Genomic DNA, 17,356 nt, shown 5'->3' on the forward strand with positions numbered 1-17,356 from the left:
AGTTCCAGGGCTCTGCCCAAGGTCACACAACTGTCCCTTCCTGTGCTCAAGCTGCTTAGCACCTGTAAGGGATCATACATGCTAGGCGCATGGACCTTAGGACTAGGCACAGCAGTGAATTTCTGTAAGGAGGCTGAGCAGGCAGCAGAGCAGGGTGGAGGGGGCCTCCCCCAGGAGCTGGCATTTATGCTGAATCCTTGTGATAAGAGGATCCAGAGTGCTAGGAGCATAACTCTTCCCTTTGAAGTCAGTGGATGGGACCCCTCTGCATGGTCTCCCAGGCAGCCTGCAACCCCGTCAACATGAGCATCTGGTGGAAGAGCCAGAAGCCATGCCTCGCCACAAGAAGCCTGCTGATACCCCAGGGTGCTGTGGGGACTTGACTAGGCATCCAGGTACACTGACTTGGACTGAGGACCTGACTTCAACGGGTCTGATCCAGGCAGGTGTTTCAGTTAAGCCTGGGACTGTGTTCTGGGAGTGGACAAGGTATAAAGGACTGCGAGTGTGAGTGTCCCTGTCTCATCTAGCCTCAGAAAGGTGAGGCCAAGGGTGGAGAGGGCCCTAGCCCAGCACAGGCCACTCGCCTACCTGGCTTTGATACTGCTCTGTCTAGCTGCTGAGAGGTTTTTCTGGTCTTAACACTGGGCTCCTCGTGAAGTTCAAAGACTCCCAGACTCTTCCAGTCTGCCCCAAGCCATCTCACAGCAAGGGAGTTTGGGGGTTGAAAGAACATACTTCCCCCACAGAAAGAATATGGACTAGTACATGGAATAGAACCAAAGCCAGGGTGAGCTAGCACAAGGCTAAGAGCGCAGTGCCCCAGCCCTGTGAGACAAAGCTGGCCCTGGGCCACAGTAGCCCTCAGGACACCGGAGAGCAGAGCTGGATAGGAGGGCTGCAGACCCTGATAGGGAGGTCTTCAAGTGAAGCCCAGCAGAGGGGAGGGTGGAGGACCTAGTGACCACAGTGGACAAAGCCCAGCTTTGTTCCTAAGCAGACACAGCATTTTGCCTACAGGCAGGCAATCCTGAGAGGGATGAGTAAAGTCCTCAAGACGAGAAAGAGGCATGTTAAAGATATTCTTCAACCAAATAAAGCCAAATAAAACCAACCAGCCAGTGAGGGGGTCAAGGCACCTGACCCCTGACCCGAGCCTACCCCACCCCCATCTCCCTGGGGAGGACAACAGAACTGCCCTCTTTAGTTCAGACAGCAGGCCTGTGGCAAAACCCACGCTCAGTGAATGCAGGCAGTGGTGTTGACGGCCAGAAAACCTGAGTTCAAATTCCGCACTGCCACTTACCAGTCTGGCAGGCTTGGTTCTCAAACCTCCTGAGCAGAACAGGCGGCAGCCACCTCCTGGGTGTTTATAAGTTATGGGTTACAAGACAGACAAGAGGACAAACATCTTTAGTTTACTGCATCAGGAATATGGTTCTATTTCTAGAGACCAAACAGCACCACTGTCCTGGGAGGGAAGCTCCTTTGTCCCAAGTCTTCGCGCACCAGCTGAACCCTGCTCGCCTGCAGGGCAGCTGACTTCTAGTGGAGAGTAGCAAGGAAGGCTTCTTTCTCCAGTGCTTGGAACCCCAGTTTCTCCTTGGCACTGAGCGAGCAGCCGCACTTTAGGGAAATGGAATTTGAGCAAGAAGTGCTCTGAACTGGCCTTTGCCTACAAGAAACACACTGGACACTCTGTCCAGCAGCTGCACACAGTGGGGAAGGGGTTGCAGAATACCAGTTACAAGGCCACAGCTTTGAGCTTGGACTCCAATCCTGATTGCAGAGCTCAGGTATGGCCTGCTTCCTCCTCTGAGCACGGGGGCAGTCGTGCTGGAGGCAGTCGCGTGGTAGCCCTCCTGACTAAAGGCAGGAAACGTCTATGAACTGGTCCAACTCAGGGCCTGACCAGTGCCATCTTTCCCCTTCACGTCCAAAAATATCGCCACATCCTGGGCGGGCAAGACTGAACTTCTTCCCTCCACAGCCATCTTCACCTCTCCTTTCAGCAGAGCCCAGAGTTGACCAGCGCCTTAGCAGCATGAAGGCTGTTACAGTCAGCACTCCCCGTCAGTCTCCCCAGAACCAGCTGGGAGGAAGGCTGGTGGGCATTTGCTTCTCTGACTTGGCCTGCCCTCACCATCTGCACCCCATGGAGAAGCCAACTCCCCTTGGGTTAGGTCAGCTGCCAGCTGGCTGTCCTGCAGCCTGAGACTCACATTCCTTGGCCAGCTCTCTCTGGTCCTCCCCTGTCCTGCTCCCCTGTGGCTGCTACAGGCCCCACTGCTTCCTTGGCTTTCCTCAACTTTTCCAGTGACACCCAGAGACAGGTACCCACTCCAATTGCTCTAGAGAGCTAGGAGTTTAGGCTGAAAGATGGGAAGGGGATAGCCATCCAGGGGCAAGGGGTACTAGCAGAGGTCACAGGGGAGGCTGAGGCAGGGAGGGCAGTCTTGATGGAGCAGTGTCTCCTGTGGTAGGTGGGGTCCACAGGACAGCTTCTTGCTGTTCTTTGAACATGTCAGGAGGCACTCTTGATGGTTTGCCAGCCACCTGCAGCCTCCACACTTGGCCCTGTCTAAGCATGTCTGTGGTCTGGCCTCCAGCTTTCTGTGTGGACCAGCAATGCAGTCCGCACTCACGCTACCACCCAGAGCTGTAGGACAAAACCTGCTGCATGACTGACTAGTTGCCCATGGGTTCCAAGGCACCTGCAAAGGTCAGGAAGCATGTCCTGCCTTGACACGAGCCTTCTGTGCCTCCACAGAGTCGTGTCAAGGCTGCACTCTGAGGCCAGGCTAAGGAGCTGTCATCACGCTCTGCTCACCATGGTCCACACTCCAAAGGCGGTAAAATTCAGCAAAGTCCACATAAGGCTCAACACGGCCGTCCTCCCCGGGTGGAAGAGAGTGAGCAGGTCTGGAGCGGAAGAGGCCCCCGTCGGAGCTGGAGCTGCTGCTCTGCGTGTGTGTGTTGGTGGACTGCAGGGTCAGAGTGGGGCTCTGGCTGCAGAAGAGGGGAGGAAATCAGTCTGGGGTAGCAGCATCAGGGACCTCAACTTCCAACCTAGTGACACGACTGGCCCTTTAGTAACATGCCTCTCTGACAAAGATCCCATAAAAGCCAGCTGGGTCAGATGCTCTCAGAGATAAATAAAAGGGCAAGTGTATTGCTTTGCTTTTCTTGAGAGTCTATACAGCCAGAACTCTTGATCCTCTTGTCTAACTCTCCCAAGAGCTGGAGCACTAGCATCTACTATGAACAGTCTTCAAACATCTGTTTTTCTTCTTTTTCTCTATGTGTGGAGGGGTGCCCATAGACGCCAGAAGGCAGCATCAGACCCATGGAGTTGGAGTTATAGTTGGTTGTGAGCAACCTGATATGGATGCTGGGAACCACTCAGGTCCTCTGCAAGAGTAGCAAGTGCTTAAGCCAGGTGGTGGCGCACACCTTTAATCCTAGCACCTGGGAGGCAGAGGCAGGCAGATATCTGTGAGTTCGAGGCCAGCCTGGTCTACAAGAGCTAGTTCCAGGACAGGCTCCAAAGCTACAGAGAAACCTGTCTCAAAAAACCAAAAAGGGCAGCAAGTGCTCTTCACCACTGAGCAATCTCTCCAGTCCATAATGTATTGCCCCAGCACCCTTAACACTATGGTAGCAGGAAATACTATTGGGGATTGAACCTAGGAGTTCATGCATGCTAGTTCACTGCTTGGTCACTAAGATACACCCACCAATGGCTCTCCTTTCTTCATGGAGCTATTCATTAGCCTGCCATGTGACAGCTCTGAGCTGTCCTGAACCAGCTCAAGGCTGGCCTAGGTGACAGAAAAGGCTCAGAGTCAGGCGAGTAGATCTGTGAGGTTCAGGAAGTTAAACAGAGAAGCATGAAGTCTTGCCTGGTCGGCTTTGTGGACACAGCTGGCGGTCTCCTGCGGAAGCCTGGTGGGGAGGAGAGGCTACCCTGATTGTGCTGGGACAACACACAGCTACCCATGGTGCCCAGATGTCTACCAGCCCCTTACATCCACAAATGTGGGTGCAGGAACAGCAGCGGCAAAGACTTGGGGACAAAAGGGAGGCCCTCTAAAGAGGCAGAAGCAGGGACACTCCTCTCTGCCAGCCCTTCTAATTGGCCACATCCGGCTAAGCTCTATCCACGGAGAGGGGCTGGGTGTGGCAGCTGTATTATTCCATCAGTTCAGAGCTGGAGTGTGGAAACCAGATCCCCTTGGATCTGGGCAGGGCAGGGGCAGGGTGCAGAGTCACAGAAATGGAAGGGGCCGGTGGGCAATAGACCTGTCAGGCAGGCCTGCACTGTGCCCTTCCTCCCAGGCCATGACTTCCACCCCCAGTGCCCTTTAAACTATAGACAGCTGACCGCGATGACAATCACAGTGAGAGAGCAGTAGCTCCGAGGAGCCAGTACAGGCCAGGCAATGTTCCCGAACTACAGATGCATGAACCAATGACCCTATGTTACAAGTTCCAAAACAGGAGAAAAACCAGAGAAGCTGCCATGGATAAATGCTTCTTCGCTCTGTTCTCAGGTCTCCTTGTCCACCCTGAATCTCCACCTGCCCAGGTCCAATTCTAATACCTGCTAGAACTAATGGTACTGCTCCTTCTTGCTTGTGTCCGAGGAGACTTCCTACTCCAGAGGTAGAGGCAGGGAATTGGAGAGGCCCAAGACCCCAGGGTCCCCAGAGTTCAGGGCCCCTCTCATCCTACCCTACTGAGCCCTAGGGCTTGGTTGTGCAACCTGTTTTTTTCTAGGTACCCAGGACTGTCTCTAGAATGTGACAGCTTACTTAGTGAGGGTGGGAGTGGCTTCGTCCAGGGTGGAGGCACTGTGGGCACCATTGACCATCTGGCCCTGAGAAGGCATGACGAGGGAGAGCGTCACACTGGTCTTGCTGGTGTTCTGGGCACTTGAGTAGGGCACAGAAACAGGGTACACACGGCCCCCTGAAATAGAAGAGAGAGCAGGGAAATGGAAATCAGTCTGGAGGGAGGCAGGGTAATAGGCCCAAGGTTGCTCTTGAGTGACAAGCGCTATGTGAGAGCTAAGAGGCCTCTAAAGCCCCAGCATGGCCCTCTACCCTTGGGGTGGCCCAGGGTGGATGTCCCTTGGTAGAGTCTCTTCCAGAACAGCAGTAAGACCTCCCTCCAGCCAGGAAGCCCACTGGATCAAAGCAGGAAGGCAATGAAATGCTGCCTGGCTCTGCATGGATGCCTTGATGCAGGGGGTAGTCTGTTTGTGGTTGAGGCTGATCCAATGAAAATATGGTTGCAGTAACAGGCCAGAGGGGCTCCAGTAACCCAGGTGTCCATGGGAGAGCAAATTTGTGCGGACGTGGGAGCTCTAGGGTTTGCTTGTTTAAAAACAGAAAAGGAAATGTATAGAAGGTCTCACCTCTGTCCAAGCAACTTTATTCAAAGACTAAAGAGGAAAAGGGGAGAGAGTGAAATGTCTCCTTGGCCCAAAGTGGTCCGACACAGTACCAGGTTCTGAGGTGACCATCTGTCCCCACACCTGACTCATCCAAGTCCTTTCATGCTAGAGCCCTTCTCTTTCCTGTTAGGGTTGATAACGAGGGTGAGAAGTGACCGCACTCCTGGCAGGGCACAAGCTAGGAGGAAATCCACCATCAGTGGTGGCAGCTAGCACCTCTGCTACCTGCCTTTGTGATTAGACATGGTATGCTCATGCGTCAAGACTTTAGGGGTGGCCCGGGCAAGTCTTATGTCCTTACTGTACAGACAAAAGGACTAAGGACAGGCATGCAGCTCAGAGTCTGCAAGCCTGACAGTCTGTGCTGAGCAAGGTTAGGCCACAGGCTCCACCGGCCTGCCAAGCAGTGAGCTCATCTCATCAGCCACTATGTGCTGCCTCCAGCCCATGACTCCTCTTACATGCTCTGGTCTGTACAGCACATGGCCTACATACCTGGGGCTGGGGTCGGCGTAGACTGGCTCATTTCTCCCAACGGGTAGCCGAAGTTCCGCACCAGCAGGGTCATGTCTTCATGCCGTGGGCAGAACTTGGCACGCTCCCCACCACTGGCAAAGGTGTCACTGTGGATACGCTTTACACGGTCTACCACAGCCTGGGCCACTGCATCGAGGGAGGTTTGCTTAGCAAATTCAGTGTCAATCATTGCTGCGATCTCCTGGGGGTGTGGAGGGAGAACTCGATGAGGAATGCAGGGTGACCTAAGGAAAGGGGCCGAAATTCCAGAGCCCTGTTTAGGAGACCTAGGGATCATTGGCCTAGCAGGTGAAGGAAGTCTCTGCTAGTTAAACTGTAATTGAGCCTTTCAAGCTGTTCCAGATAATCCATCTGGAACACACTGATTAGAAAAGGTGTGGGAGCTTGTGATCTCTCTACTGGCTTCCACGCCTCTAAATGGGTAACATTCACATCGGTGGGATTACGTAACAGAACGGATGCAAGGGCACTCAGAAGACTGCTAGGAAACGCAGGGTAAAGGCTGTGATTATGCCTTCTTCCCTGGAGAAAACACCTATTCCACACACAAGGAATCTTCAGGAGCTGCCCCCCAACAAGGCCTCTGTCTCAATCTAGTAGAAGCCTCTCAGGGCATCTACTGTGAAGACCAAAAGGGAAAGGAAACACACCCCAAATGATCAAAAGCTCAGCATATGTGTTGGTGTATACTTGTACCCCAGCACTCAGGAGGCAAAGGCAGGGGTCACTGCAGGTTCCAGACCTTGTCTCAAAAAAAACGAAAATGAACAAACAAAACAAAAAAAGACCAAAAGCACCAACTCAAGTCCTCTACCTGAGACTGACTGTCACCTTGTGGAAGCAGGAACACAGGGATAGGGAAGGGGAAGGACCTGGACTTGGCACTGAGGTTTGGCTGTTGTCTGCCCAGCCACACCACCTGAGACAGGACCCTAGACCTTCTTCGCGCTTCGCGAGGAGGTAACCACTGGCATAGAGCTAGAGGCTGCTGGAGTGAAGGATAACATACAATGGCCAGGAGACCTTGAACACAGGGATTAGGTGACAGCCAGGCTTCAGTTAAAGAAGAGGAAGCAGAACTGAATGCTATGGCACACACCTGTAACCCCAGCACGCGGGAGGCAGAGGCAGGAGAACTCCAGCCTGCTCTACATCACTAGTTTAACCCTAGCCGAGGCTACCGAGCAAGATTCCGTCGAAAGAAAGAAAAAAGAAAAGAAAGAAGAGAAAAGAAAGCAAGAAAAAAAGGATTGCTTTCTGACACGTGCAGGAATAACACCAAAGAGAGGCATATCTGAACTTGGCCACCCAGCAGCTCAAAGTACAGCCAGCTACCATTCAAGTGCTAGCTGAGTTCTGTGGAATACACAGACAGGCCTGAGGAGCTAGGGCAAGAAGATGCTGTTTGAGGCCTGCCTGGGTTACAAAGCAAGTTCAAGCCTAGCATAGGCAACTGCTTGTCACAAAACAAAAATAAAATGGGCTGTGACTGTATCTTAGTGGTAGAGCACCTGACGAGCACCCTCAGGAATGCACAAATGCTGTGTGACCCTGGAAGTCACGCAGATGGCTACTGTCTGTCGTATATCTCCAAGGGGTAGAGTAATAAGGGACTCCCAGTAGCTGAATAATTCTATCCTCTCACCCTTGACCTCTCCATAGTCCCCAGAGGGAGGATCTGCCACACGGGAGGGAAAGGCAGCCCCTGAGGCCCCAGTGGGAAGGGGAACGAGACTGAAGCCTGGCAGCATTCTGGGCAGCAGATCATGGCCCTTTTTCTCTTTTTAAAATGTACTTATTTTATATATGCGTGCTCTATCTGCATGCACACCTTATACCAGGAGAGGGCATCAGATCTCACTAGAGATGGTTGTGAGCTACCATGTGGTGTGGCTGCTGGGAATTGAACTCAGGACCTCTGGAAGATCAGTTTGCGTTCTTAATCACTGAACCATTTCTCCAGCCCTGTCATGGTCTTTTCGGACTCTGTTACCTTCCTTTCCTGAAGCTCCGGGGCAGTATAGTTCCCACCTCCCCCTTTTTGCCTCAGGCCCTGGCTTTGAACCCTAAAAAGATGCCTGGTGACAGTGTTTGAGAATCAGGGGTCCAGGTAACCAGCATACTGCCCATGGGCTAGCCTGTTATGCTCCATGCCACCTTTGTGCCCTACCCAGCTCACCTGGTTGGCCTGCCCAGGCCCATGGGCTGCCTCCAGGGCCTTGTACAGCCCCTCAGACATCAGCACCAGGAAGCCTGTCACACCATCCAGAGGCTGTGCGCCATGGATTTCCGGCTCTGCGATGATGGGTTTGGACTTGGCAGCACTATGAGAGAGAGTATAGGGAAGGCTTTGTGTGGCAGTGTTCCCAGGGTGCATGGTTTCTGCTGAGGGTAAGAATCTACACTCAGAACAAAAAACATTTGACTTGATAAAAGGGAAAGGGATGGAGGGAAAGAGAAAAGAAGAATGGGCCTGTGTCTTGAAGGCAGCCACCGAAGTAAAGTCCAGGGGCCATGAAGACAAAGGTCAGATGCCAGATCTGGGTTCTACTCTGTGCCTCCTGCCACAGCTTCAGCCTGGCTGCAGCAGGGCAGGGTGGGAATCGAGCATCAAAATGGCTGCGACTTATTTACTTGTTCTTTGATAAGGTCTAGTGTAGCCTCCACTGATTTATAATTATGTATCAAGGATGACTTTGGTCTCCTAATGGTTTTGCCTCTCTTCCTGTCGAGTGCTGGATGACAAACTGGTACCACCACAGCATCCAGCTGGGAGGCTGTCTTTCAAAAACCCATCTGTCAGATGGCTGACGTGATGAATGCCTGCATTCCCAGGCTTGGGCAGCTGTGACAGAGGATGTCACCAAGTCAATACAACATAGGCATGACTATGCCTATGGATCCAAATCTGGGTTACTAGTAAGAGCCTATTTTGAAATAAAAATAAATTTAAAAACAAATACCTGCCCTCTTGCTATAACTTGAACTATGCCAAGATAAGCGTCTATTCCAACTAAGATCCCATATGATACCATGGCAGATGTGTGTCAATCATTATAGTGTCAAACTACTCTAGCACATACATCCCGTGAGGACATTCTTGACAAAACCATGAGGGCGGACGTCTGGAAACATCTCAGTGCCATTATATCTGGTGGAATCAGTGTTTGTTACAAGGTAGGACAGCAGCTCAAGGCAGGTGAGCAAGTGTGGAGGAGCGGACACCTTCGTGGACCTGTCCTGACCACACTGAGCTGCTCCTTTCCATAGATTAGATGGATGCTAATAAAGTGGTTCAGAGGGAAGACAGAGGGCAGAGCCCTAGGAAAGCTTGAGGGGCACCTCACCGTCCACAACACACACAAGCACACGGTGCACGTGTGTGCACTAAGACATCGGAGGCGGGATATGTAAGGGAATAGTAGCCTCTGGGTGGGGGTGTCTGGCTTGGGAGAGAAGGCTACATGCACCCTTGCTGAAGAGTTTTAAGTCACAGACCTCCTACCCTATAAAATAAACAGATCCCTGCAAACTAGGGGCGAAGCTTTCAAATACTGGATATTCAGATTCTGGGAGGGGGAGGAGTTAACTGAGCCAGGAAGCCTGGTAACATTTTCTGACTGTGACACAATGCTGGACCGACACCACAGAGGTGACGGACTCAGGCTCCAAATTCAGGCTGCCTGGGTCCATCACCAGTGCTAGGACTGGCCAGGGTCCTGGATGACTCCATGCCTCAGTTTCCTCTCACGGGATATGCCTGTGGGATAATGGCCTGAGTAAGAAGTGTAATAACACCCATCTTTTTTATTTGCAAGACAGGGTTTCTTTATGTAACAGTCCTAGCTGTCCTGGAACTCGCTCTTGTAGACCAGGCTGGCCTTGAATTCACAGAGACCTGCTGCCAAGTGCTGGGATTAAAGGCGGGAGCCACCACCGCCCAGTGGCAACACCCATTTTAGGGGGCCTGAGTAAGAGGTGAACAAGAGGTCGAGCATAAGGAGTGAGCACACTAGACAAGACAAAGGCTCACCCAGACTACTACTGCCATGGGGACTTGGATAGCACCCAGAGGGAATGGCCCAGAAAGAATGGATGATTCACTGCCCCCCACCAGCTCTACCTTGCCCTTTGGTCTTGTCATTTCCTGTTCATGCTGGTACCTTATGCTATCACTGGATTCTCCTTCCTGGCTCTGTGGCACTTCTGCTGCCCTGGACTTGGTCAGCTCCTTCCTTGACCCTTGTGGGCCTAGCTCACAGGACCAGACTACTGATGGCCTAGGCCCCACTCCACACCCGCTCTCTGGAGGCAGAAAGTATCTCCTTGGGCCTGAACTTTCAACAGCACCCCTGCCGCTGCAGCCTGGGATCTGTTTTTACCCCAGGTCCTCTGGTCTCACAAATGGCTGGGGCTGCAGGCATGGCCACTTACCTGAGCAGGTCAATGTCAGTGTAGCCATATTTGACCTTGTAATCCCCAATGCGCCTGGTGCTCTCCTGGCCACAGATGATACCCACCTGCTTGATCTTTCCTGCATCCAAACCTACCAGAGAGAGGACAATTCAACAGGCCCATTTCTCCACAGTGAAGAGGAAAAGGGGATGGTGGTGCGGTGTCCACACGCACGGTGAGTAAGAACAAAATATTAGGAAATGAACACGATACCAGGGTACCACAGAGTACAACAACCCCGTGCCCCACTGTTCTCGGCCCCAACCTTCACAGAACATCCCTCACTCAGGCCCTGCTGTGGTCTGAAGGTGCCATGTCCCCATGGCTTCATGTGTTTCAGCTATCAGTTCCTAGCTGGTGCTGTTGTGGGAGGTTACGGAACCCTTTGGATATGGGGTCTAGTTGGAGGAGGACTCAAGAGTGGGCTCTGGAAGGTATAGGCTGACCCGCTTCTGGTTCCTGCTCTTCCTGATTTGCTAAGATTTAGTAATCGGCTGATACAGAATCCTTCTGTCGCCATGCTTTCCTGCCATGATGGACAGGATCCCTTTAAAGCGTTAGTCAAAAGGCCCTTTCTCCCTTAAGCTACTATGTCAGGTTCCTGCTACAGTAACGAGGAAAGCAGCTGTAACAGAGGCCTCTCTCTGCAGGCGCTACAGCACTGTCTGCCTCTGCCCAAAGTCCAGGAGGCAGCTATGTCTGCAGAGCTGGGAGGGAAGGGAAGGCTAGGGGGACAGTAGGACTGCAGGACATCTCTGCTCTGTTAGTCTCTCTCAGGAACAGGGATATGTGCCTACTGTGTGTTAGGTACTCCTCTGAGCAGCAGTTCACACTCATTAACTCTGAAGACGATGTTACCACCACCCTCAGCACACAGATGGAGGTTTCCAAGGCTGTCCAACAGCAGATCCAGCCCTGGCCCAGTCCTTCTAGCATGTACCTCCATCTCCAGTTACCAAAGGTAGGCACAGAGGGAGCCTAGGAGCTGGTCCTCTGTTCCCACAGGTCCCCCAAAGCCCAGCCTACTCTACTCACCCAGTTGGGAAAGACGAAAGAGCTCATCTTCATTCTCCGTGGTGTGGTCCACGTTTAGCTGTGTTACCTGTAACCCATCCACTGTAGATTTGCACAGAAGTGCCCGATTTGTACCTGCAGCACAATTTGATCAAGACTAATTAAGCAGAAGGAGAAACAGGACCCACTGACCCAGCCGGGAAGAAGACAAGCAGATGGCACACACCAGGGCCTCAGAGGGGGTAAATCGCCGGCAAGGACATCTGAGTTAGGAGGGTGTTGATGAACGGCAGAGGGCTGGGTTCAGCCACCCGGTTAGCTTTATACCCGAAATAATTACACGGAAACTGTATTCTTTTAAACACTGCTTGGCCCATTAGTTTCAGCCTCTTATTGGCTAGCTCTTACATATTGATCTAACCCATTTCTAATAATCTGTGTAGCCCACAAGGTGGCTTATCAGGGAAGATCTTAACCTGCGGCTGTGTTGGGTGGGAGAATCATGGTGATTGCCTGACTCAGCTTCTTTCTCCCAGCATTCTGTTCTGTCTACTCTGCCTACCTAATTTTCTGTCCTATCAGGCCAAGCAGTTTATTAGTTAACCAATGAAAGCAACAGAAAAGATACAAGACCCACCTCCATCAGGAGGGAAGCTGGCTACATGCTACAGTGTGATCACAGGACTGAGTTTAATAAGATGCTTGTCCTTAGGGACCCATACTAAGTCTTCAGAACATCATGTGATTGTTTTCAAACAATTTGGGAATAAGGGGATCTGAATGAAACAAGACTGGCCACAGGATGGTAACTACCAGGGCTGAAATGGGGCATGGCGCTTACGAACTACTGATATCAGCTCTTTTACATTTTGCAAATTGATTCCTAAGGAAATCTTAAGAAAAGGAGGAGGAGGGTCAGGGACACCATAAACCCTTGTGGTGGTTTGAAAGAAAATGGCCCCCAAAGGGAATGGCACTAATAGGAAGTGTGGAGTAGGGGTGGCCTTGATGGAGGAAGTGTGTCGCTGTGGGGGTGAGCTTTGAGGTCTCATATATGCTCAAGATACCACCCAGTGAGACAGACCACTTCCTGTTACCGTCTGATCAAGATGTAGCCAACACCATGTCTCCCTGAAGGCTGCCATGCTCCCTGCCACCCCAATTAAATGTGTTTTTTTTATAAGAGTTGCTGTAGTCATGGTGTCTCTTCACAACAACAGGAAGACACTCCTTATAGTGACATGCAACCTGCACAGGTTCTTGGGTCCCCTGATGGCTCCTCCTTTGGCCTTAAATCCAAATGTCCCTATCACCCAGCTTCTTGCTGTTTTTTGAGGATGCAGAGCAGGCCTTCACTCCATGTAAATTCTTCCAAAAGAAGAGCCATGGGACTGGAGGTGTTGGGAGCACAGAGGTTCTTTTTTTTTTTTTTTTTTGCCTGTAGATTTTTTTAAAATATTTATTTATTATGTATACAATATTCTGTCTATGTGTATGTCTGCAGGCCAGAAGAGGGCACCAGACCTCATTCTAGATGGTTGTGAGCCACCATGTGGTTGCCAGGAATTGAACTCAGGACCTTTGGAAGAGCAGGCAATGCTCTTAACCACTGAGCCATCTCTCCAGCCCAGCACAGAGGTTCTTGCACTCATAGATAAGCACTAGGGAAACCAGGAATGTTGAATGTGCAGGGCTGTCTCTTCAAAGGCAGAGATAAATAACCAGTTGCCTACCCAGAAGGTTGGAAATGGAGCTGGTTAACAGCCTAGATGACCTCTGTGTTATCTGTAGGGCTAGGCTGCCTGTAGCTCTCCCAAGCTCCTCCAAACAGGACCAAAGTGGTTGATAGCCTAGGTGACCTCTGCGCTACCTGTATGCCCCAAATCGCACCAGATTCTCCCCTAGACCTTAACATATGTAGCCCATATATAGAGCACATCTTCATGGAAGTGACATGTACTTAGAAAAGAGTTTCACTGGGTGTGGTAGTGCATGCCTTTAAACTAATCCCAGCAGTCGGGTGCAGAGGCAGGGTATCTCTTTAAATTCAAGGCCAACCTGGTCTACATAGTGAGTTCCAGGACAGCTAGGAGAGATCCTATCTCAAAAAAGAAAAGGAGCCTCACTGTACACACGGGATTGTGTTATACTAAACTGTACTGTACTTAAATATGCCCAAAATAAACTGCCTGGTCGCAAACTCTAGAGCAGGGAGGGTTCTTTGCCTTCCTGGTGCTGTGACCCTTTAATATAGTTCCTCATGTTGTGAGGACCTCAACCATAAAATTGTTACTTCATAACTGATTTTACTACTGTTATGAATCATAATGTAAATATCTCTGTTTTCCGCTGGTCTTAGGCGACCCCCAGGTTGGGAACATTGCTCTACAAGTTTGCTCCAACATCAGAATCATGTTGAACTGGATTTCCTTCTTGCCTCACATGGACTGATCATTACTCTGCTAGCCCTGGTGTTTGCAGAGACTGCCCCACCTCCCGCAACGAGACAGCCTGAATTCTCTTCCAAAGAATACAGTTCTATTCCCAGTACCCACACAGTGGCTCACAACCATCTTTAACTCCAGTTCCAGGAAACCAGATGCCCACTCATAGCCTCCACAAGCACCAGGCACACATGTGGTACACAGACACACATGTAGATGAAACACTCATACACATAAATTAAAAACAAAAATAAAATGGATGCGGTTCATCCAAAGGGAGGACACCTACCCCTGCCTCCTCTGTTTGCCTTCCATCTAGGATTGACACACACAAGAGAGTGACGGGGAAAGCGGCCCACAGCCCTGGGAAGCTCAGGGTATGCCTGTACAGAAGCAGACTGGCATGGGGTGGGTGGGCGGCTCACCAACATTGGCGACGTAGAGCTTGTTGGTGAGAAGGACAGCCACAACGGCCATGGCCCCTCCTGAAATCTCCCTCTCCAGTGCCTTGAGTCTCTCAAGGATCTTCTGATACTGAGGTGGCAACTGGTGTTGGGGTACACCCTGCAAGTCATCATCGAGAAAGATCAGAGCAGCACAGGTGCTGGAGGACCATCTAACCAACCCTCTGTCCCTTAAGATAAAGCAGCAGGGGCCCTGAGCAGCCAAGACAGACAGATTATCAGCAAAGACACAGCCAGGCTAGATACCTACCTGTAGGATGCCCGGGAAGGCCACTGGTGCTTTAACCAGGGGCAGCCTGAAGGTGATCCTGGCTCTGGACTGAGCCAGATCACAGGACCTAGAAAGGCCTTTCCTTCCATCTATTGCTGCCATCCAAGGATGAAACTCGGAGTCCCCATAGGGATACTCCCACTGCCACCCCAACTTCCCCATCAGGATGCTGTCTCCTGATTCCTGCCGCAGACCTTGCTGTGCTGTGGGTGGCAAGCGACACAGAGGATTAATGCTGGCACCCAGCAGTACAGACCATTACCTCTGGCAGCTGGGACTGGAGGCTGGCTTTCTCAGCCAAGGCATCATCGATGGACTCCAGGAAGCTCCTCTCTACCACATCGAAGGCCTGAGGGGACACAGGGCAAGCAAGGGCTGGCTCAAACAATATCATCACCTCCTGCTAAGATGTCCCTATGGAGAGTAACAGATCCACAGCATTCATGGTAGATCACAAGATCTACCATGGGTAAGCAACACACATTATTGCTGCCTCATATGTGGGCTTTTCTGTTCACCTGCTGGACAATGGCGAAGCTGAAAGCTTCTCCTGGAACAGCCTCTTCAAAGCTCCAGCCAGGAGCCCCGAGGCCACAGAGAACAGGAAAAGGATGGGGGAATTCTCAAAGACCAAGAAGCCTTCCTGGGGAGAAGGAAATCCCAACAGACAACAGAAGAAACCCAGGCCTGGCCAGTGAGGTGCAGGCCAGAACAGGAGTGGGGAGAGGTGCAGAGCATGTCGGGTGCCATTAACACTGGAGAAGGAGCACCGGACCACACCCCAAGTCAAGGGGTCACTGCTAAGGACCGTATCCCCACAGGGCCTCCATTCTCCACTCCCAGGGAGCCTCCTCCCAGGTCAGCCCTGCTATCAGTGGAAAAACTGCTGTGCCTGCCTGTCCTAGACTCCTGGGGGCAAGGAACCCCTGCTTCCATGAACTGTACCTAGAATTGATCCTTGGTAGGGGATGAAGAAGCAGGCAATCTTCAGAACATCCTGTCCACACTTAGAGCTGCGGGGCCCAAGTGCCAGGGAGGAGAGGACACACAGGCAGAACAGGCCACTGGCAGCCAGGCCAATCCCCTTACCTGCAGCAGGACCCGCCGCACATCAGCCTCAGTGTGTTCAGTGTTGAGCTGGCCCAGCAGGAGTTCTGCAGAGAGCCTCTGGGCCACAAAGTTGGTCACCCGGTTGCCATCATAGCCATTGAAGACCCCATACAGGAAGCAGTTGTTTTCACTTCTAGCAGAGGGAGGGCAGGAAGAGGACTGAGAGCCGGCATGAAGGTGATGGGGAAGAAGGAACGGGGGAGGACTAAAGGCAGAAAAGGCTACAGGTACTCACTGGGGCACCCACATGGTAGTCATCATTTAACCAGGAAAATGACCTGCTTAGTCTACTCCATCCCTATACCATAGCGGGCCCCTGGCTTAGACACAGAAAGGACCCCAGCAGTGGTCACTTCCCACAGGCCCTACTTCACAGGCAAGCCTCGTACACGGTAGTGTCAAGACAGTTTATCTTTTCTTGCTCATGAACTGACTTTCTCTGTCCAGTACAGCAATGCCACACATACCTGAACTTGAGCCAGTTGTCCTCTGGAGGGTGGCTCTCGGTGCCCTTACCATCAGCAGAATAGCTACGGTTGGAAGCTGAACCGACTCCAGAGAGGTGACAGAGTGGCAAGTCATCTGTCCAGCTTGGCTGTTGCTCCTGGGAAACATCAGGAAACTGTGAAAGCTCACCATCGTCCCCAGACCCCATTGCTCCTGCTTCTCCGACAAGGACAAAGGAGGGCCTGGATCCCACAAGATGGTTATGTCTGGGAAAAGATGCTTCTCTGAAGAGACACTTACAAAAGGCTTCCTGTTTTTATGGTGCATCCACAAACTGGTTCCCACAGGAATCCTAAAACTGCAGCATTCCCAAGTGAAAAGCTCAGCATGGCTTCTCAGAGAGAGCTCACTACAAAGCAGGAAATGCTAGTGTAACACACAGGACACTCTCTGGCCACACTCCTCACACAAAGATTCGGGCTAGGCAGCACAAAGGGAACCAACTGCAGAATGCATGCCCCGCCGGCACAATGCCTGACCTGTGTGCAGCCCGGGATGTCTGTGTCATAAACAGCTTCCCGCACATGTTCTCAGGAAGGTAGTGAGGACCTGGCCATCAGAAATTCAAGCCTGCAAGTCAGTCTGTCACTCTTCTTGTTCAAGGCCTCAATTATACATTCTACATCCTGCAGTGAGGGAGTATGGACAGAAGGGCCTGGCTAAGGTAAACAAGCAGTAGCCAGTGTGCCCTGAGGTTCCCAGAAGCACCTTCCATGTGCATCTGAAGCCGAGACTGAGATGGCAAAGATTAAAGACACACTGGAAGGCTATCTCAAGGTCCAGAAAGCAAGCACCATATGCCAGGTACACATACACACATGCGGCAAAACACTCATGCACATAAAACACCCTGAAAAAGTTGTAAAGTTTTATTGAAATATTAAACAATTATGACCACCTGATGCAACTTCTTATATACTACTAGTAATGATCTTCAAAAAAGATGTAAAAACAGGTGGGTGGTGGTGGCACAGGCCTTTAATCCCAGCACCACTTGGGGGCAGAGGCAGGTGTTCTGAGTTCAAGGCCAATCTGGTCTACAGAGCAAGTTCCAGGGCAGTCCTGGCTACACAGAGAAACCCTGTCTCCAAAGAGA

The 17,356-nt window shown here is 51.5% G+C and overlaps 1 protein-coding gene across 1 annotated transcript in view; it reads right to left on the minus strand.

Annotated features, from left to right (window-relative positions):
* Positions 1–1,402: 1,402 nt before the first annotated feature.
* Positions 1,403–17,356, minus strand: part of Tab1 (TGF-beta activated kinase 1 (MAP3K7) binding protein 1) — a 29,902-nt gene continuing 13,948 nt past the window's right edge. Inside the window, exons 2-11 of the mRNA XM_005354180.2 lie at positions 16,221–16,357; positions 15,733–15,886; positions 14,906–14,992; positions 14,334–14,472; positions 11,486–11,599; positions 10,430–10,541; positions 8,175–8,319; positions 5,954–6,176; positions 4,815–4,971; positions 1,403–3,009 (exon numbers count right to left, since the gene is read on the minus strand). Of these exons, the coding sequence (XP_005354237.1) occupies positions 2,802–3,009; positions 4,815–4,971; positions 5,954–6,176; positions 8,175–8,319; positions 10,430–10,541; positions 11,486–11,599; positions 14,334–14,472; positions 14,906–14,992; positions 15,733–15,886; positions 16,221–16,357 (1,476 nt within the window). The 3' untranslated portion in view covers positions 1,403–2,801. The remainder of the gene's footprint in view (positions 3,010–4,814; positions 4,972–5,953; positions 6,177–8,174; positions 8,320–10,429; positions 10,542–11,485; positions 11,600–14,333; positions 14,473–14,905; positions 14,993–15,732; positions 15,887–16,220; positions 16,358–17,356) is intronic.

The sequence above is a fragment of the Microtus ochrogaster genome, chromosome 15 (assembly GCF_000317375.1).
Source record: "Microtus ochrogaster isolate Prairie Vole_2 chromosome 15, MicOch1.0, whole genome shotgun sequence".
Lineage (NCBI taxonomy): Eukaryota > Metazoa > Chordata > Mammalia > Rodentia > Cricetidae > Microtus > Microtus ochrogaster.